At 32.7% G+C, this 23,085-nt stretch overlaps 1 protein-coding gene across 1 annotated transcript; it reads left to right on the forward strand.

Moving 5' to 3' along the window:
• The first annotated feature begins 423 nt into the window (after window positions 1–423).
• LOC114330017 (synaptic vesicle glycoprotein 2C-like) lies at window positions 424–22,861 on the forward strand. Its single transcript, XM_028279316.2, has 11 exons — window positions 424–596; window positions 682–738; window positions 2,955–3,116; window positions 5,090–5,252; window positions 9,043–9,164; window positions 9,399–9,637; window positions 10,384–10,589; window positions 12,700–12,968; window positions 13,189–13,348; window positions 16,233–16,360; window positions 17,937–22,861. Exons 1-11 carry the CDS (start codon window positions 593–595, stop codon window positions 17,990–17,992), a joined length of 1,566 nt encoding a protein of 521 aa, XP_028135117.1. The 5' UTR covers window positions 424–592; the 3' UTR covers window positions 17,993–22,861.
• The last annotated feature ends 224 nt before the right edge of the window (window positions 22,862–23,085 follow it).

Here is a 23,085-nt window from a genome sequence, read left to right on the forward strand (position 1 = left end):
AGATGTTGCATTTTTAATAAGTTCTGCTGGAATACATTCTACCTTCAAATATAAAACTACAAAAAGTATATAAAGTTTTATTCTTAATAATTAAAATAAAACTGATTAATTTGAAATACTTTATATATAGAACGAGGTCAACTAAACATTATAATAGACCTTATGAAGAAAATCACCTGAGAACAGTCCGGCACTGTCAATTAGACAATTATTTCTTTATCGATTTTTTCTAAAAATACTCCCATTTCTATAAAAATACATCATTTTACGGAGTAATTCTCTCACAATCGGAGTCTGTCAATGCCGATAGTGAGGTAAGGACCAGGATTTCCCGAAAAACTCGCCCCTCTTACAATAATATGATTTCGTCAGTAACTTGAGCCTCCTCCAAAAGCATGATCCAGTAATAAGAACTTCTTTGAAGGCAAGGTAGTATGACAACGACAATGCAAGTGGCGCAGGTGAACCAACTATACCGAATGTAACCGTTGACAAGTGCTAAACCATTTAATGATCTTCTGTGATTTTACGATTTTACTTACTTAATGTGCTTTCGCCAATTTGATGAGAAATTTTTATTTTTAGAAGAAACATGGGTAGTGTTTTGTTTCAGTAGTTGATATAACTTTTATTTTTCTGTGAAAGTTGGCGCCAAATTTTATTTGAATTGTTTTCTTTTAGGACTGGATTTTATTGAAGCTCAAGGTGAAGATTTTGAAAGGGCCTTAGACCAAACTGGTAAGTGTTGTTTAAAGTTTTTTCTAATTTTATTTATCGATTATCTGGTAGGATCTTAGTAATAATAAAAATATCGACTTTTTCTTAATTATATACCTACTGTATTGGTTTTAAAAAATTGAATGGTCAAGATTCGTAATTTTTTTGATTTAATAGCAATTACAATAATACACTTTTTCAAGAAATTAACGCACCACCTTAAAAATGGGTCATTTTTATGTCTCGAATTTCCTAAAACTGTCGTCCAATTTAAGTTTTTTTAAATATGTTATAGCCTTATTCTTTAACAATATCGCTGTAATAATATTGTTTTAATAATTTTAATAATAATATGTAATTTTTTAATAATTTTCTTAGTCATATTCTAAAGAATAAGGCTATAACATATTAAAAAATCACTTAAATCGGACAACAGGTTTAGGAAATTCAAGACATCAAAAATGACCCATTTTTAAGGTGGTGTCCATCTCTTTATAATTTTTTTGCTTATCTGTTATTAGTTCTCCGTCCTTGTCTTTGCATATCCTCAATATTGATAAAGGTCCAGTCATTTGGGAAGGCACTAATTTGTATATTATGCCGCATCTAAAAATGGTCTAAGAACTGGTCTGCATATTCTAGTCGCTCGTATTCTATTCTCTTTATAAATTTCCATATTTCTGGTGTTTGTTTGAAGTTGGTTAAGTCTATCTTGCCTTTTTCTTCTTCTTCTTAGGGTGCCTGCCCGTTCCGAACGTTGGCAATCATTCTGGCTATGATGATTTTGTTGGTTGCTATACGGAATAGTTGTGTTGAGGTCTTTCTACACCATTATCTCAGGTTAACAAGCCAGGATATTCTTCTTCGTCCTGGGACACTTTTTCCTTCAATTTTACCTTGCAAAATGCATTGGAGTAGCTCGTATCTGCCTTTGATTGCTCATTATATGTTCCAAGTACTGTATCTTACGGCCCTTCACGATGTTGACCAAACCTGCGGTTGTGTTCATCCTCCGTAGCACTTCTTCGTTGGTGACTTTGTCCGTCCATGGTATCTTCCAGGATCCTTTTGTACAACCATAGCTCAAAAGCCTGAAGTTTTGGTAGAGTTTCCGCCTTTAACGTCCACATTTCTACTTCATATAGAAGCACTGAGTACACGTAACATTTAAGGAGCCTTATTTTTGTTTCTATGGTGAGGTCATGACTCATAGTCAAGAATGTACTTTTTGCCTTTCCAATGTGACATCTAATCTCTTCGACTTATTGATTATAATTCCCAAGTAGTTCTATTGTGAGCCACGTTCAATACTGATTTGGTTCACATATAAGTTTGTTCCAGTTATGTTTTCCTTGCTGATTATCATTAGCTTCATTTTGCTAGTGTTTATTTCCAGTCATTATGTTCTACTTGTTCTACTTTTTCCTTCTACTGCAACTCTGCATTCATCAATATACCATTCCTCATTTGTTTGTCTCTTGGCTTTTTCGACAGTTTCCTCTGTAGTTTCCGTTATTATGGTTTTTATTGCCTTCATTAGTTTTCTGCAGTTTCTTTCTCTCTGGTTACGTTAAGTTTTATTTGGAGAGCATTGGGGTATTCTTGTTTCTTTGTTGTGTTTGCTAATATTTCTACAGTCCATTTTTTAATTCGATTATTTGTCCCTTTTTGTACTTTTGCGATTTTCGGCCACAATTTTGGCCATCCAAGATATAGTGATATCAGCCATAACAATTTTTTTACTTTTGGAACGATATTGAGTATCTATGCAGGCGGCCTTAACAATAATAATCAACTATTTTTCATTGCACATTAATGATGTACAGTAAATGTTTTAATTATACATATCACATATCACACTCCCGTCTGTGGCTCAGTGCATGGTAAGAGCGCCTACCTTTGGTAGTCGTGAGGTCGAAGATACCTAAAGGCCGTGCGTTCAAATTTCACCTGGGTGAAGAATTTTTCGTTTATTAAAAATTAATAAAAAATGAAAATAGTTTCTATCCTTGTGGAATCGGTACTCACCGGAGGGACCGCACAAGTTTTGGATACAATTAACGTCTCTTTGCAAAGACAATGACGTCGACTTTCCTAAATAACAAGACATTTACTCAACACACACACTACATATTACACTAGGTACCTGATTGGAAAAATCCACTGTACCATACCAGTGGCCATTAGTTGTTGAGGCAGTAAGCTAAATAAAAAAATTATATCACTTTTTATTTTAGGATTTGGAAAATTTCATTTTTCATTATTGACGATTTGCGGACTAATTTATCTTAACACTGCCGTGGGTATAACTATTATATCCTTTGTATTACCATCGGCGACATGCGATTTTCAAATGTCATCTTCCGACAAGGGGTGGCTTACTGCTGCTCCTATGCTTGGTAAGTATATTTTGTACTAGGTACTAGGTAATCTGATAAGTAACCTCCTTTCAAAGGAAAACTCTTCTTCTTTAAGTGTTATCTCCGCGACGAAGGTTGGCAATCATCATGGCTATTTTCACCTTTGAGGCAGCTGCTCTGAATAGTTTGAGCTGCAACCAAATCATTCTCTCAATATCTTCAACTAGGAAATGCGTCTCCTTTCTACGCTTCTCCTACCCTCTATTTTTCCTTGAATTATGAGTCTCCAGATGTTATATCTTTCGACTCTCATCACATGTCCGAGATATTGCGTTTCGTTTAGAATTTCCTTTCTTTTATTGTGTTTTCAATTTCCTTCTCTCTGCCTATTATCCTTAACACTTCTATATTCGTGACTATATCTACCCATGTCTACTCCTTAACACTCTTCTAAATGTTTACATTTCAAACGCGTGAAGTCGATTTATTACATTTCGATTTAATGTCCATGATTCTGCTGCATAGTGAAGCACACTATGTACATAATATTTAATTAATTTAAGTCCGAGGGCACATCAAATCTTTTTCATTTTCACTAAGTTGGCATGTGCTTTTTCAATTCTCACTCTTATTTCTGCAGTATAATCGTTATTTTCTGTGATTACCATTCCCAAGTAAGTATATTTTTTTTACTCTCTCAATCTGCTGGCCGCCTACCGTTAATATTTTATTTGTATTGTTGTTCTGGCTAATTTTCATAAATTTGGTTTTTTTAATGTTGAGAGAGCCGTATTCTCCACTATATCTTAATATTTTGTTCATTACTCTTTCTAAATCTTCCCTTATCTACATTTCTTCTGATACCTTCTCTTCCAATTTTCACATTTGATCGTTGGCTATAGTATAAATTTGATATCAATGTTGCATCCCTCATATCCAGATTCTTGTTTTTGAGTACTTCTATAAGTCGGTCATGTTTTACCTTATCGAATGCTTTGTTGTAGTCTATAAAGCATACATAAAGATCTCGGTTAACATCCAAGCAACTTTTCGTCAGCACATTAAAAGAAAATAGTGCCTCTCTTCTGTCCACTCCATTCCGAAATCCAAACTGGGAATCACTAATAGGTATCCCATCTCCAGCTTATCGTGTATTCTATTATGTTAACTAGTTTTTCTAACTAGTTTTAGTAACTAGTTCTTCTAAAATATTATTTTACTTTATTCGATATAATCTGCTTTTATCACATAATAAAGATTCCAGCTATTTTAAAACTCCTTTTTGCCTTCCGAATAATATGATTCTGGAAGCTCTGCAAAGTAGGCGACTATTTCGTCAATTATCTATTCATTCAAGCAGAATTTTTTATTTACAAGCAATTTTTTCAGATTTGGAAACACATAATAATCAGAGCTATCAAATCAGGAGAATAAGCTGGATAAGAAAGCAATTCGAAGCCCAACTCATTAATTTTTGCGATTGTCATAACGCTCTTGTGATCCGGTGGGCTGTTTTGGAGAAACAACGCTTTTTTTGTATATGGAACCGTTTCTCACTGAGTTCCTGCACAATAATGTTGGCTATTGAGTGTTAGTTTTACCTTTTTCAAGATCAATGTATCTATCTAATTAGCCTTCTTCGGTCCATCTTTGGATATAGGCCTCTCCAATCCTGCTTTTCCATTCTGCTCTGTCCGACGCTACAGACATCCACCTAGAACCTACGTGCTTCTTGATATCATCTGCCCATCTCATTTGTGGCCTTCCCCTGCTTTGTTTATATTCCCACGGTCTCCAATTTGTAAGAATTTTGTACCATCGGTCTCCATTTCAATTATTTTGCAACTTGTTGTCTAACATCCCTAACTTTTTCAAGATAATTAATTAAAATTAGGCCTTTATACTCCCAAATACAACGGCTATAATTTCTTCATCAATACAATAAAATTTAATATCTGTATTTTGTATTAATGTAGTTCTCTTCTTTACTAGAGTATATTTATCTATTTTAGGAATGGTTATTGGCTCATATTTTTGGGGATGTCTAGCTGACACGAAAGGTAGAAAAATTGTTCTGATTGGAGCTCTTTTGATGGACGGTGCATGCGGACTTTTGTCAAGTGTCTCACAAGTATTTTGGCTATTTATGTTGATGAGATTTTTTAATGGTTTTGCGTAAGTAATCTATTAATTTGACTATTGCGTAATTTTACTATACATGTATATTTCATAGATATTATGCATGTATAATTTCCCTATGATATGCTACAACTTCATAATAAAAGGGAAAACTGCACGTTCCTAAGTTATAATAATTCTAAATTCCTAATTGTAAATTAATAACAAATAAAATATTGATACAAGAAGAGATTAAACAAAGAATGCGAAAAACAAGGACATAAATTTGTGCGTCTTTTTCTAACTATTAACAATTTAGTTGACAAATTTTCTCCTAGGACAATTTTGGCTTTCTTTGAAACTCGTGGAAGCGATAGCTAGGAAGAATAAGTGTATCTCTGGTTGTTGTTTGTTGTAATTTGTATATACTTTTTACTTAAATTGCGAATATGCATTAACTGCCCAAATAAATAACTTGTTAAATAAACAATAATTGTTAATTTGTTTAAACAATTTTTATTATTTTATATTTTTTCTTAGTAAATTTGAGGTAATTTTTATTGTAGAACAATTGTTTATGATTCTCCAATAAACTTCGTTATTTATAATAGATTTTATGAAAAAAAAAAAACAAATTATCCTATTCAATTATATCTAAAAATGGTATTGGTTTATGTATTGTGGTAATATTTGAGGTTATTTTTATTGTTAAACATAAATGTGTATGATTAATATATGCTTCTCCAATAAACTTCGTCAATAATTTGTTAATAATAGATTTTTTGAAAAAAAAATATCCTATTCAATTATTTCTAAAATATATCGATCTGAAATTTTGAGAGTTTGTTTAGGACCACAAAACTCAGTTTTGTAATTCTATTTTAAACATTATACAGTAGACTCCCGTAAGTTCGGCCACCGCGGGACCGGACCCTGGGCCGAACTTAAAAGTGGCCGAACTAACCGATGCTTATCTAAAAAATGCCCATTTGTTGTTTGTATGGATCTAGCAAAAACAAAACACTTGTACATTAAGTAGAAGACAACACAGAGGAATACTCTGACATAACATGAAAAGATAGACCGTTACAAAAATACTATAAAACAATACTTAGAGAACTCTAGGCCTAATAAAATTTAAAAATATTATTGCACATTGGTGGTTTGGCTTCTGAAACACTTAAAAAAGTCAGTAATTTTTTTCTGAATTTTCTTTCCTAATGATTTTTGATGTGCAAAGTGTGTGACTAATGCTCAGAGAGCCAACTGGACTAAGCGGAGACCGAACTAACCGAGGCCGAACTTACGGGAGTCTACTGTATAGCAAAATATCTAAAAAATGGTATTTTTGCACTATTGTGAATAATTAAGAAAAGACGCCGAAATATCTGCAGAAAACGTATAGTTTTTCCTTATTATAGAAAGAAGTATACTCTAATCTTATAAAAGCCTAATGCCACAAATCACACAGTCTGTCCGGTACTCTTCTCGGTTTACTGTAAAGAGACCGAAGTCATTAGACCGAAACCAGTAGACCGCACTCATTAGACCGAAAAGCACTTTACCGAAACCTCACTAGACCGAACAGTAGGAGACCGAAAAGCAGTAGACCGAAAAGCAGTAGGTACATAATACAGGGTGCTCAAACAGGATTGTAATCTGAACAAGAGTAACACCAACCTCCCTTCACCCTTTATCCATAATGGTTGTTGTCATAATCATTAAACTCAAATTAGAAACAAATAAAATTTACCCTTAATTTCTTTTTACTTGTCGCAGTAAAAGAGATAAGACAAATGTAATTACTTAATAACTTAATGTTATTTGGATGGTTATTAGAAATAGTTAAAATGGTGTTAACGTCACTCTACCCTTGATTTATTTTTACCTTCACTAATTTGTTTAACGGATGAAAATTATTTCATATCAGACTGTACAGTACAGTCTATATAAGTATAAAATAATACAAAGAAAACACAATAAGCAAAAAGACAGATATACAAAATCTTAGCATAATTTACTGCATTATTTTTTAATTTATGTACCATTTCGGTCTAGTAAGGTTTCGGTAAAGTGCTTTTCGGTCTAATGAGTTCTGTCTACTGCTTTCGGTCTAATGATTTCCGTCTGATTGTAGTGTAATACCACTCTTCTCGATATGTAAACATTGAATGGCGTTTAATAAATGTCAAGTTTATAATTTTTCTAAAGAAATTGAAAATAACGTTGAACATATTGGTAGAAATATATTGCTTTTGTGTTTACTACTTCATCAGTATATACATCCGGAAAAATAAAAGAATACCCATGAACGAACATATAAAACACACTGTATTTTCCTGTCACCCTGTCACACAAAAAATTGGCCAGCGAAAGTACCTACATGTAATAATTATTGTTACATGTAGTTGCACTGGACAATTTCATTTGTGATACGGTGACAGGAAAATACAGCATGTTTTATATGTTCGTTCATGGGTACTCTTTCATTTTTCCGACTGTAGGTACTTTATTAAATCTTTCACAAAATTGACAAAAAGATGGGTTACTTTTATTAAGAAAAATAATTTAAAACATTATGTTACTTTATATTTTTATTTGGTTTAAATGCAGAACTTTTATTATTTTTAAAATGTATTTTTGAAGTTATACTTCTTTACCGGCGATAGAGGGTGATTTTTTTATATGTTAAAACCTATCAGCCCGGTGCATGCGCATTATAACTTTGTTCTGATTGGATGTTCAAATGACATGTCAAAAATTATCCGATATGGCAGCTGTGGTTTGGAGGTAAAGGTAAAGGTAAACAAATGTATAATATATTAGTTTTATTGTTGTGAGGACAGAAACAAAAAAGTTTATAATATTGTAGTGACTTTTAAATAGTTTTTAAAAGCAACAGGTACGTAATAATTGTTAATGTATCATGGGTATAAACCTACCTATTTGATCTGCCAAAATACATAGTATGTAATACTTTTATTTATATAATTTGATTACCATCAAAATTTCTATCAATATTCACCTAATATATTGTTTTTTTACTCTATGTTTTGTTGTATTTTTTCAATTCTAAATCATTTCAATTCAAAATTAAAATAATTTGATCAATTTTCAAAATATCAAAATATCACAAGTTTAATCCGTTTAGTTAGTCGATCTTCGTAAATAATGACACATAGTGTCCGTGGCTAAGCGGAGAAGGCGAATGAATTCCAATACCAACCGCTCTTATCAGCGCTGGTTCGAGTCCCAATAGAAACTTTCTTTTTTGTTTTTTTTAATACATTTTATGATTGTAAGTATATTTATTATATAATTGTATTTTCAGAAAATACGTATTTAGTTAAAAAAATTTTCGACAATTAATGTTCAGACATCATTTGTGGCTTGTTGAATGTGTTTGTGTGTGTTTTATTCTTTTATTATTTTAATTTTTGGCACTGTTCTAATAAAAATGTTTGAGAAGTAGTAAGTATAAATTAGTTTAATATTTAAACAAAATATAAATAAAAAGTATATTAATTTCGTTTAAATCATATAATAGAAGTATAACTTCTTACGTGCGTACAAAGTACACACACATTCTTTTTTTTTATTCTTTTGGAAGTTTGTTGATTCTAAAATTTTGAAAAAATTGGATGAAGTGACTAGATGGCAATTGATTGGATATGGTGACGGGTAAAATTACTATGTAGGTAATAACTAATAAAATCAGGTACCTCACAGTCCGGATTACATTTACAATAACTAAATAAAATTTTTCTTTTAAGTTGTTTTAATTTAAACTGTAAGATTAATTATTCTATTTTTCGTAATTTTATTTATTTATTTGAACTAATTTTAGTATAACTGGTGCTATGGGAATATGTTTTCCGTATTTAGGGGAATTTCAACCAAACAAATATAGGGAGACAATATTATGTTGGATGGAATTATTTTGGACACTTGGAGTAATAGCACTGCCAGGTAAAAGGATTTTAATTCTTTTTTATTATAACATGACCGTCTAAGGTCTGGATCCCACGTATGATAGTGTTCCCGTACATCAAAGTTTGTCCGACTAGACACCGTTAAACTATTAACAAATTTTCAGCTTGCTATTAATCAACTTTTTTTTGGTACGCCGGATCCAGGCCTATTATTATACGTTGATTATTGATAATTCGTATAATCTACTGTATAAATATTTTTATGTTTTAGGAATAGCTTGGATAATAATTCCTTTGGAATTTGAATACATAACAGATAGTTTTAAATTTAGGAGTTGGAATCTATTTGTTGCAACATGTTCTATTCCAAGTATTTTAATAGGATTTTGGCTTCTTATGTTTCCTGAAAGTCCAAAATTCCTTCTAGAATGTGGAGAAGCAGATGAAGCTCTCGACGTGTTAAGAGATATGTACGCAAGTAATACTGGCGACGATGGAGTCAATTTTCCTGTAAGTTAGTAGATGTTACTCATATACCTACACGGGAAAATACAGCGCTTAACAATTAAGGATCGATCACCTTAAAAATTGGTCATTTTGAATGTCCCGAATTTCCTAAAACTGTCGTCCGATTTAAGTGATTTCTTTAACGTGCTACAGCCTCATTCTTTGACAATATCGCTGTACTAAGATCTGTGCTAGACTGGTAATTTGTCATTGTATACCGGGGTACACACAGGGTGTGGTGAACTTTGACAAAAACACACAGTTTGATTGGTACACACGGTATACAGTGACAATTTACCTGTCTGGCAAAAATATTATTATAGCGATATTGTTAAAGAATAAGGCTATAGCATATTAAAAAAATTACTTAAATCGGACAACAGGTTTAGGAAATTCGAGACCTATTTTTAAAGTGGTGCGTAATTTCTTTAAAAAAAACCTCATAAGAATTCATAAAACAATGATCAGGAAAAACAGGGATACTAGCTCCGCGACCAGAGACCTATCAAGATTGTGTTTAAGACATTACTATAAATAGGTCACGGAAAGGAAGTTAAATAAACAAATTGGGTTAAAATACAGGTTAAGAGATTAGCTAAGATTGATTACAGACCCACATTTGTCGTTAATTTCTTGGAGTAGTGTATACATATTTGAAGGTAGAAGTTGTTTTAGATGTATTAATTAAACAGAAATTTACATGACAATATTGAAAAAAAAAATTAATATCCTTTTTACTTTTTCCTCAGGTTCTAAGTTTACGAGAAAAAATGCGAACTATGAGTGTCATTTCTCAACAGTCCACTAGAAGTATTCGCAGCCTAAGAATTAGAAAGCCTAAGGAGCTAAAATTATTATTGAGAGAAATTTGGGAACAGACCAAGGCGTTATGTAAGCCGCCACATTTTAGATATACTCTAATTACCTGTTTAATTCAATTTGGACTAACTACAAGGTAATTTAATCTTATTTTGGTACTTTTTTTAAGAATGAAAGATTTTTTCAGCTTTTCTATTTAAATTAATTATTTCTTTTTGAAAATAATTTGTCCAGGTAGTCCCCTTTTTAATATATTTTTTGCAAAACATGGCATATGTTACAAGCTGTTGATTTATCTTCAATAATTTTTTAATTAATTGTTATTTATATATTATTAGTCCAGGGTAATAAGGTTTTTTCCATGACACTTGAACAGCCAGGGTACTGAAGCGTTTTTTCGACAGGTAATACCTATAAGAGCAAATTGTAACTATTTCCTGCGGAGGATCTGGCGGCCATTTTTATTTATAAACAATTTAGTGTCAAAAAATGGCATTTTTCACTTTTTTTTTTCAAATCAATGGAAAACAGGGAAACTTATGGTTTTTTAGTGCAAGTATCTTCGAGATTATGGAAAAAGCTTTAAAATGACGTATTACAAAGTTTGATATACTCATTTATTGTTAATATAATTGCGAAAAAAGGTCGGAATTGCAAAAAAAATATTTTCGCAATGACTGTTGTAAAAATTAGTGTACAGCTTTGAAATTTTTTGTCAAGTAAGGGTTCTTCGGTGATTAATAAGTGATAAAAATTTCAAAGCGATTCATTCAATTGTTTAAATTTTATTCAAATTGTTTTTCTCAGAGAGCATTTTTTTGCAATAACATAAGTCAGAAGAAAATGACGTTAGAACCATTCTACAGGTGACAAATGAAAGAGCATGAGCTATATTTTCAACTTGGTTTAAAAAAGTGAATAAAAAATGCATTTATTAGTAATAAATAATTATGCAAAAGTATCGTAAATCTTTCCTTATAAACTTTTATTTTGTTATATAAGAAATTATACATTCTTCTTCTTATGGTGCCTATCCGTTACGGATGTTGGACACTAACATGGCTATTCTGACTTTGTTGACTGCTGCTCTTATACATATTTATTACAATTTTTTATCAATTATGATATAGATAACATTACTTGGTACTTGTGCACTTAAAACAGGGTAAAAAAGTTAATTTTTTTGGAAAAAGTTATTCAAAAAGTTTATATAGAAAAATTGACGATACTTTTGCATAATTATTTATTACTAATAAATGCATGTTTTATTCACTTTTTTAAACCATGTTGAAAAGGTAGCTCATGTTCTTTCATTTGACACCTGTGGAATGGTTCTAAGGTCATATTTTTCTGACTTATGTTATTGCAAAAAAAATGCTCTCTGGGATAAACAATTTGAATAAAATTTAAACAATTGAATGAATCACTTTAAAATTTTTATCACATATTAAGCACCAAAGAACCGTTATTTGACAAAAATTTCAAAGCTGTACACTAATTTTTACAAGAGTTATTGAGAACATTTTTTTTGCAATTCCGACCTTTTTTCGCAATTATATTAACAATAAATGAGTATATCAAGCTTTTTAATACGGCATTTTAAAGCTTTTCCCATAATCTCAAAGATATTTGTACTAAAAAAATCATAAGTTTCACTGTTTTCCGTTGATTTGAAAAAAAGGGGAAAATGCCATTTTTTGACAGTTAATTGTTTATAAATAAGAATGGCCGCCAGATCTTACGCAGGAAATAGTTATAATTTGTTCCTATAGGTATTACCTGTCGAAAAAACGCTTCAGTACCCTGGCTGCTGAAGTGTCACGAACAGGGTATATTTTTGTCTTATTACCCTGGCCTATATCGTGTAATTATTGACTTACAAGCTCTATCTTTCTGTTTTGCTTCTAACTGTTATGCTTCATCTGTATATTTAATTACTTTCATTCTTTCCAAAATAACTTTAACTCTATTTTCCATGGGAAATAATTGGTGCCATTCAAAAGCCATATTATTGCCATATTTTTTTTATATCCATAGAGAGTTGTCTGGGACCATAACCTATAGTTTTGTGAATTAAGCACTTGTCCTTTTATTACCTATAGTCCAGACAGTATCTGTCGAAAGTAGTCTACTTTTTTGCTGGAATTGAAATCACTTCAGGATGTAGCTTGTATTAATAATCATGATATGTGCCAGTAGTAAATATTGTGCTTAAGTATTACTAAATATGCCTCTACAATTTTTAGTTACTACACTCTAATGATTTGGTTCCCGGAGCTTTTCTACCGTTTCGAAGAATTCGAAAGCTTGCATCCCAATGAAGCAGCCTCGGTATGTGAGGTATCTTCTGTGGTCGTGAAAACAACAAACGCCACTCTTGACCAAAACGAATTTTGTGGAGAGCCCTTGGCCGACTCAGTATTCCTGCACACTTTAATTATTGGACTGGCATGTATCCCTACCAGTTTCTGGCTGCCATTATGCGTACACAGACTGGGTGCAAAGTTTTTCTTAGGTGAGTCAATTTATTACTTCTGTAATTAGCATGTAATTTACTTTTACCGGGGACCTGAAGATGCTGTGCAAACTGTAGACAGCGAAACCGGTCGTCCCATGTAAATAAATGATTGTGAGAACTTCTGTTATTTCATTACTTACTTAGTATGAACTCACACCATTCAATATTATCATTATACGTTTCTCATATTTTTTAATAACTTCTTTATTCTTTTCAGTATTTAGTTTAATTGTCGCTGGAGGTGTGACAGTGGGTCTCTATTTCGTCACATCTGCAATGGCTAATTTGGTGCTGTCATGTATATTTGAAGCATTAACAAGTTTAGGAATTAGTACTGTGTACTGCGTAATGGTTGACTTGTTTCCAACAAATTTGAGGTATGTACAATAACAATATACAAAATAGATACGAATAATTATTTATACTGTGTTCCAACAAAAATTACACCCCCCCCCCCCACCCCCCAGTAACTCAGAAACCGAGAGTTTCTTCAAAATTTAAAAACACGTCAATTTGTATTGGCAGGGGGAAGAATTTTCATGCAAAATTCCTGCCCTCAAATGTCACCCCCTACCGCCCCGCATCAACCCCCATTTTTTTTTGGATTTAACTAATTTAATGGTTGAATATCAGTAATAACAAACAACATAAACTTTCATCAAATTAACCAATTAAATGTTCGGAATGACCTCCTGTGACTTCCATACAATAATAGAGTCTATTTTCAAAGCCTCTTCGTACATTTGCGAATGCATACTTCCGGTGTCAATAATCGGTATTCTGTCACAATTCGTTGTCGCAACTGTGCAAGATCTGCAAGCGGAGTGGCGTATATTTTTGATTTTAGGTACTTATACCTACCCACAAAAAAAATCCAAAGGCAAAAGATCCGGTGATCTGACCGGCCACAGTATTGGATCCCATCTGCCACTCCAATGCCCTGGAAAAGGTTAATTCAAAAGCTATACATAGTATAGCTTAACTAATTCTACTCTTTCTTTGCTAGAATATACCATTTTTGTAAGCCTTAACAATAATAGGTATATTATGTCTGATTAATCAGTCGTTTACAAATCTCAAATCAAAGGTAACCTGGTATTGCCCGGTTATAGATAAATGAGAAATTTAAAGCGATAGACCAATTGGTGTACAAATGGTATTACCATTTGTACACCAATTGGTAATACCATTTGTACACCAATTGGTCTATCGCTTTAAATTTCTCATTTATCTATAACCGGGCTATAATAAAGAAGATAATTGGGATTCATTATGTTTAAAAAAATCATATGAAAAAGTGATATTTTTACAAAAACAAAAAAATATCTTCAACACAGTGGCGTGAGTGTTGATATCGATTTGCAGGTTGATTGAATTATTGTATTGGATATTCAATCAATAAGTTAGTTAAATCCAAAAATTATCTTTAAAGTTATTACGTAAATTAAACAAAAATAGTGTCGTACAGAGAAAAAAAATTACCTTTCAAATGATGTGCCACTCAACCACACTTGCTATTTAAAAAAATGGGGGTTGATTGAAGACGTGATTGCCGTCTTTAAATTCGAAGAGGAAGGATCTTACTTTAAAAGAAAAAGTTAATGTAATTGAATACGCGAAGGAATTCAAGAGCAGTCAAATCGAAATTGCTAAAAAGATTTCGTTGTGTTATTCAATAAGTCTTGTTCTATAAACAAGCTTCTTCTTCTTCTTCTTCTTCTTCTTCTTCTTCTTCTTCTTCTTCCTACTTTTTAAATAGGCTCAGTGCCTGTTTTACTTCGGTTTTTAGCCTCAATTGACATTGTCTGACTATTTTTTCCTCGGTCGTCCCAATGATCTTCTTCCATTTGGCGATTTTTCTCTTGCTATTCATACTACTATTCTATTTTCTGTCATTCTTTCTATGTGGTGATTTCATTCTATTTTTCTTCTTTTGATCCACATTTTTATTTCTTCTATACCACATCTCGCTCGTATTTCCTCACTTCTTACTCTGTCTCTTAGAGTTTGGTTTGTTATTTTTCGCAAGACTTTCATTTCTGCTGTTTCCAGCAGTCTTTGTGTTTTCGCCGTATCTGCTCCTGTTTCCGCTATGTACATCATTATCGCTCTTATTGTTGATTTATATATCCTTGCCTGGTTTTCGTTTCCATTGTGAGGTATTTGTTTCTCCAGATTGTGTTGTTGAGACATTCTACTGCTCTTTTCGTCATGTTCACATGTTTTTTACTTCTTCTTCTACTTTTCCGTAGCTTGACGGTTTTATTCCCAAGTATTCCGTTTCCATCACTTGTTCTATTATTTTGTTATTTACGACCAGTTTACATCGTCTCTGTTTCGCTGATATCACTATCGATTTAGTTCTCTCTGTTGAGATCACCATGTTCTATATGAGCGCTGTATCTTCGAATTCTTTAATTATCTTTGTAGGTCATCTTCATTTTCGGCTGTTATTATGGCATAGTCGGCGTAGCAGATTATCTTTATTTATTTCCTTTTCTCCCATTCTATATCCTCTTTTTTAACTTTCTTTATTATTTCATCCATTATCAGATTAAATATTAATGGGCTCAGCGAATCTCCTTGTCTAATGACAGTTTCGTACTTAATAGGTTGTGATAGTTTTCCCTTACATCTTACCATAGCTATGTTATCTTTATATATATTTATATTCTCAATGGTTCTTATTAAATCCGGTGATATTCCCTTTTCATATACTTAATAAATGTATCGCGTCCCGAATTCTCACTATACAAACGCTTTCTTCAAATTAATCATTCACATATATGCTGGTTTGTTATATTCCAGCGACTTTTCTTTTATTTGTCTTATTACAAAAACTGCATCCGTGCGTGATCTTTCTATCCGAAATCCTTGCTGTTCCTCTTGCAGAGTTATTCGTTCGTTTATTTTTGTCGATATAATCCTTGTTCTCAATTTGAGTGTTGCATTTAAAAGATTTATTGCTCGATAATTATTATTGGGGTCTTTCTTATCTCTTTTCTTGAAGAACATCAGCATGATCGCTCTCCTCCATTCATCTAATATCCTGTTCGTGGTGATTCTTTTATGAATAAGAAGTCGCAGTTGTTGTACAAGGTGATCACTTCCATATTTTAATAGTTCATTTGGTATTGGAGCTTCCCCTGGTGTCTTTCTATTTTTTAATTTGTTTATTCATTTATAAACAAGCCTTTATTATTATTATGTACCTAGAAGCCTTTATTATTACTCTTTAATGGAGTAAAATTTTATTTTTAGGGTAATGGCAGCAGCATTATCACTTACTTTTGGCAGAGGGGGAGCACTGCTCGGTAATCTACTCTTTGGCTTTCTCATAGATCTAAATTGTGTTATACCTATTGCAGTTTTCGCCGCAATGCTCTTAGGTAAGTATGTCATTCTTTATTAAAAAAGCTGCCTTTACTTATCAGGATCACTTATAGTCACTGAAATTAATGAAATGTAATTAAAAACCGGTCAACACATCTTTGCAAGCGTGGCAGGTTTTAAAATCACCAGGAGTTTTAAAATAACAAGCCATTAATTTTCTAGATTTATCTATTACCAGACTTAACGACCAATTCAACTTTGGTATCTTTTGTAAACCCACTCAAACCGATCACGTCATTCATTCCTCCTCTATCACACAAATTAGCAGCTTTTAGAAGTTTCATCCACAAACTATATTCCATACCCATGTCAACTGACTCTGTCAATAAAGAACTCAAAATCATAAAACAAATAGCTGTTCACAATGGTTATGATCCTCTTACAATAGATAAACTTATCCGTAAAAGAGTCTAGATTGCTACAAAATTCTGCTTTCTGTCAGGCTTCTTCTACTTTCCCAATTTACAGGTGATTACCATATCACAACCCTACCTTATCTAAAAAATCCAACGTATTCCAGATCTCTGTACTTGGCGATATTTTCAGTAACTTTAGTACGTAGAATATTATTGTTAGCTATCGGCACATCAATGAGTGTTGTTTGTTTTGTTAATTTATTAACTATTACGAGATCTGGTCTTTTGTATGCCACTGTTTGATCTGTGAGTACAGTGCGGTCCCAGTATAGCTTTTAGTTGTCAATCTCAAGCATACTCTTAGAGACGTATTGAAAATGTAGGAGATGGTCCGTTTGGAGAAGTCCCCGCTTGGTAGCTATTTCTCGATGAAGGATATTTCCTACTGAGTCATGCCGTTCCTTGTATTCAGTTGCAGCAAATTCCTGGCAGCCCCAGTAAAATGTTGAATGGTTTTTTAGGTTGACATCCATATTTTCATTTGTCGTTTTGGACCTGAGGGTCTTTGACGTTATATTTCAGGTAATTTTTGGTTGGTATAACCTGATCCTGAATGACCAGTAATGAACCTTCTGTTTCACAGAACATTTTTCCTGATGTCAACCAATAGTTCGACGCTATATTGTCGACATAGTCTTGGCTGACCTCATTAGGATTTCGCCCGTGCAGAGGCTTACCCATCCAGATTCACATTTTTTCGTTCCTAGTAAGGTGGTTTATGCGCATTTCTGGTTCCCTCAGTTTGATCGGTGTTGAGGCATCTACTGCGCAAACAGTGTGGTGTAGAGTAGATGTCTCAGTTTGCATCTGAAAATAAGTTCTTAAATTAGCAATCTGTTTATCTAATTGCTCACCTATATCTAAGTCCTTCTCCTAAATACCGCGGTAATGTTGTTCTTTTTACTGCACTCCGAGAATGATATTTTTGTGCCTTTGTGAGGTCTGTTCGTACTTTTCACTGAATATTTTCTATATCCGTTTTCTGTCCACTTAATAATACCAAATGAATAGCTAATATACGCAGTACAAAAGTAGATGAGATGAAAAATATTCCCGTTTGTACATTAGGTATAGTTGATCTCATGTTTTATAGTGCTTTTATAGTTTTATAGTTTTTATATAACCAAACGTATAATAATTTTTATACATCTTTTAGTTAGTGGACTTTTGTGTTTGATGTTGCCCAGCACAGGAAAAGGATCATTGGACTAACAAGCTGTAAAATATTTATGTTTTGTATAATAATAATGCAGATTAGTGCAATAAGATACTGCAGTGATATAAAATTTACGCACATTTACCTATTCATACAATAGTGTAATAGTGTTTAATGTACATTAAAAGATAAATGTCGCTACTCGCCATATACAGTCGAACCCGGTTATTAGAATACCTGTTATAAGAATATCCCGGTTTAAGGAATATAAATTTGAGGTCCCGAAACGTTTCCATTAGCCATGATCGGTTATTATAATATCCTGGTTATAGAAATACTTTTGCTTGGCACGAAGGCTATTCCAATAAGCGGGTTCGACTGTATTAAATATCATATTAAACATAGGTCGCATTCAGGAGACGAAAAAGTGAGGGAGCAGTTCCCGATGAAGCGGTAACAGTTGTGTTTCGTCTTATGAACGCTCCGCTCCCTAAATTCGTGACAGCCTATCAATTTCTGTTATATGTGAGGTTATATACCTACTTGCCTCTGCACAATATTTTTTTTTAACTTCATAATCATGGTCAGACCATGGATTGTTTACCGTCTGCACTATTTTCCAATTGATAAATTAGTACTTGACGCCATCTTTCAACTAGTGTATTGACAAATTCAAAAAAGTAGCACACGTTGGACGGAGGTAGCGAAATTAAAATTAGCCAACAGTTTCGGAACCGCTCCCGAATGCGACAATAGTTTTAACAGTTATGTATCATCCAAAATTATGCTTATTTTCGTAGTAGATTTTTGAAGATATTCTTCTTTAGCGACGAATCGATCGAGGGTAAAATTTGATTTACCACGCGCATGCGCACACCGACACTATGGTATTAGTGGTTATACGGGCTCTGATTGGGTGTTGAAATTTTGAAATGATCTGTCAATAATTGTTCAATATGGAGATTATCGGTAAACAAAAATATTGTATAATATTAGTTTTTATTGATGTGTGGACAGAAATAAAATCAAATTTAAAATTATAGTGACTTTAATAGTTTTGAAAAGCCGCAGGTACGTAATTCTAAATGTTTGAGTTGGAAATACCTAATAGTTTCAATACCTATCTATTAGGAAAATGTAAACAAAATAATGTAGTTACCTATTAGTAGGCAATGCTTTAATTTACATAATCTGATTACGAACAAACTTTCTACAAATCTTCATCTCATATATTGTTTTCTTACAGTATATTTTGTTGTATTTTATTTCGACAAAAATCAAACTAATAATTTTATTAAATTCATATAAATTTATGGTGTAAACGTTTAGTTTGTGTATATTCACACATGACGTACACGCGGATGTGGTCTAGTTTGAAATGCCGTCAGCTTTCGTACAGCGCAGTAGACGTGAAGTGAGTTCGAGCCCCAAGCAAGTTATTATTTTTTTATTGTTTTTTATAGATTTTATGATTGTAAGTATATTATTATATAATTTTTGAAGATATTCTTCTTTTTTGAAAGTGGTAGATAAGAAAGTTAGTTTGATTTTTAAATAAAATAAGTACAAATAACCTTTTAAGTATATTTACTTCGTTTAAATTACCTATAATAGAAAAATATCTTCTTTTGTGCGTACAAAGTACACACGCATTCTTTTTTCATGAACAGATTAACGGATTCCGCTAATTTTTTGTTTATTATTTTAGATTTTTATTTGGTAGGTATTTAGTTGGATATACAGTTGGGCAGGTTTACTCAGACTTCATTTTTGTATTTATACCGGGTGCAAGAAAGTAAATGCTTTTCCTTTATTACGTTTGAGACACTCTGTAGGGAGCACAAGGTATAAGTGTAAGTAGTCTTGTTTTGTAAACATTTTGTTTTTTGAACGTCCCTGATATCTTTAGAAAAAGAATAGACAGTTTTATTCTTTAACATATGTTTTAACTGAAAGAAAAGTTTGAGACACCCCAGGCGCGGATCCAAGGGGGGGTCAATTGTCCCCTCCTTGAGACTTCGCCTGGTGTCGCCTTTTTTTTTTAAAGAGATAATTAGGATTGAAAATAAATAGTGAGTTTTGTGTCCTGTTGACAACTGAATTACGGAATGAAACATAAAACAGAATTCCTTCTCCAAAGTATGTGTTCTCGGTCTTATCTACTGTATGGTGTCGAGTCTTGGGCTGTGAATAAAATCGATCTACTTACCTAAATCGCCTTGAGGCTTTCGAAATGTGGTTCTATAGAAGAATTTTAAAAGTATCTTGGGTGAAGAAGATTCGAAACTTCACAATACTAGAACGTATCAGCAAGACTACTGAGATTATAGAGGGCATCAAGAAGAGAAAAGTGGAGTATTTTGGACATGTAATGAGAAGTTTCAAATATAGGTTGCTACAAAATATTATGCAAGTGAAAATAGAAGGCAAACGCAGTCCAGGACGAAAAAGCACTTCGTGGTTGATTTAGGGTGGCACTGAATAAAATTAAGATAGCTATGATAGTAACCAACGTTCTGAAAGGACATGGTACATGAAGAAAAATAAAGTAACAGCCCATACCGAAAAAGAATCCTGCAACGCGAGTGACGAGAAAATTTTTATTTCATTGCCCCCTCCTTGCAAGGTTGCTGGATCCGCCGTTGAGACACCCTGTAGGGAGGAATAGGTACAGAGGTGGGTATACTAAATTAAGTTGTAGTCTTATATTTTGTCAACATTTTATTTTTTTAGTTGCTCTGATATCTTTCACAATAAAAAAAACAAGACGGTTTTATTCTTTAATATGTGTTTTAACTGACAACATGCGATACATGAGGAGGCCATGTTTTGTCATACACTAAGTCATACTTTACGACTTCGGTCGTCACGACAAACGGTCGTAACGACAGTTAGTCGTACATTCCATTAGTCCAATACAGCAATGTACGGAGCCTTTCACACAGGACGACCACGACTAACTGTCGTGCCGTTGCTCCTCGCCTGTCGTCCAATGTCACTGCAATGGACGACGGTCGTGTCGTGCCGTGTTATCAGTGAACCATGAACCATGGGCATAAATTAGTGCTTCCATACTTAACGAAAGTTAGTCGTGTAGTACCAGTGAGTACAGTGGCACGTACATAATGGCAGACAATATGGATGGGGAATTTTAATTGCACTTATACACAATAGGCCAGTGTTGTGGGACAAAACTTTGGATGTGTATAAAGACAGAAATGCGACAAGGAATGCATGGCGTGAAGTTTTAGTGGAGGTTAACACTGATTTTGAAAACTTAGAGGACGAGGAGAAAAGTTTGGTAAGTTGTACTTACTTTATTTTACATTTTAAGTATACTCGTAGATTACAAATCTGAATTTTTAAGCCCATTAATTTTCAACGGTATGTAAACGCAACATTTTTAATTGTATTATTTTTAATGTATCACTACTTGAATAACATTTTTATTGCTACATTTTATTTAAAACAGCATGTAATGTAATACACATAAAGATAAAGAAGAAGAAGAATTATTTTGATAACGATTTCCGAAGTGGAAATCTAAACGTCAAATAAACGTAATCATAAAATAAAATTGTGGCTTATTCCCAACTAAAATAGTAAATTGCATAAGAGACCACAAGAAAATAAATAGCTTCAGAACAATTATTACTTTTTATGTTATTTAATTACAAAAGATTATAATTAGGATTTTTAGTAAAAATGCTTATTTTAAAGGTATGTTGCTTATCTTTGGTTATTTTACTTATTATGATAAACTATAGTGAAATTTCATGTTACTTCCTGTCTTAAGCAAAATTCTATGAAGTATACAGAGCTATAATAAAACTCTCATAATTCAATAAATCATAAGAATTTTAATCCCTTAGGCTTACGAGATAAGCGGGAAAATCCATTGTTATATTGTTCAAGCAATCTATATAGTGTAATGGGTAAGATTATTGTAGCTTTGGGTTGTTCTTCTTTAATATTAGGCCGGCAGCTGGTGTTTTCTGGTAATTAAATATGTAGTTAAAAATATTTATTTATACTTAGGTAAATACCGTTAAAACAGGACATAATATTGTGTTAAAATTAATTTTATCAATTTTTTAATAACATTTACCCTCACAGGGACCTCCCTCTTACCGCATGCTTGCATTAATAACTGATGTAGAATAGCTTTTATAATTAATCTTGTTATTGTTAGAATTACTGATACTAAAAGAACTTTTTAAAAACACAGTTAGATCTAAAATTACTTTAGGTATACAGTTCACAACTTTTAAAATTCAGCACAAAATGCAAGCATGTCCCCGCTCTTTTTTTATTAAAAATACAAAATCTAAAAATATTTTTTTAACCGAGTCTTTTCATTAGTACACATATGCTTGGAAAATGAACTGCACAACACAACAATTAAAATACTGATACACTTAACTCATTTTCTCCTTCTTCCGTATTTTATTCGTCACTATCATCGCCCAATTCAATAATAAATTTATTTCCACCATTAATGTGGAAGTGCCCAATCTTCTTATAATATTCTTCCACTTTGATCACTTTGGCGATTCTTTTCTGCCAGTCTACTTTGGTAATATTGGTTACTTCTTCTTTAATTATCTCAATTACCTTTTTGTCAAATTTAGGAAATGTATTTGAACGCCTTATACTTGGTTTTAATTGTCCCCAAATTAACTCAATAGGATTGAAAACACAAAAGTAGGGGGGAAGTCTCAATATAGTGTGTCCATGCTTTTCGGCAATACTCTCTAGTGTCTCTAGAGCGTATAATTTTCTAAATTGCTTCGTGTGTAGAACTTCAATAAATTGTTTTTTTTTGTGTAAAAATCTTCGAAATACAAATAATTTTCCATTAAAAAATTGTGCAGGTCAGCTTTGAAGATGTATTTGGTATTTTAGTGAGCTGTCGAGAATGATAGGAACCGTTGTCAAGCACTATTACGCTGTTTTTCTCCAAGTTTGGGATCAGCGAGTTTTCAAACCAATCTTCAAAAATGTCAGCTTCCATATTCTTGTGGTAGTCAACGTTACAATCTTCCATTTTCTTCCCACATAATTTTAAAGCATTCGGAACCCATCCCTCACTTCCTCCGCAATGTACAATAATTAGCCGCGAGCCTTTATTTGCAGGCATTTCTGGTAT

The sequence above is a fragment of the Diabrotica virgifera genome, chromosome 5, assembly GCF_917563875.1.
Source record: "Diabrotica virgifera virgifera chromosome 5, PGI_DIABVI_V3a".
NCBI lineage: Eukaryota > Metazoa > Arthropoda > Insecta > Coleoptera > Chrysomelidae > Diabrotica > Diabrotica virgifera.

Coding starts and splice junctions, on each gene's coding strand:
- LOC114330017 (XM_028279316.2), top strand. Junction 739..2,954: donor AAGGGCCTTAGACCAAACTG/GTAAGTGTTGTT, acceptor TTTTTATTTTAG/GATTTGGAAAATTTCATTTT. Junction 9,165..9,398: donor TGGAGTAATAGCACTGCCAG/GTAAAAGGATTT, acceptor TTTATGTTTTAG/GAATAGCTTGGATAATAATT.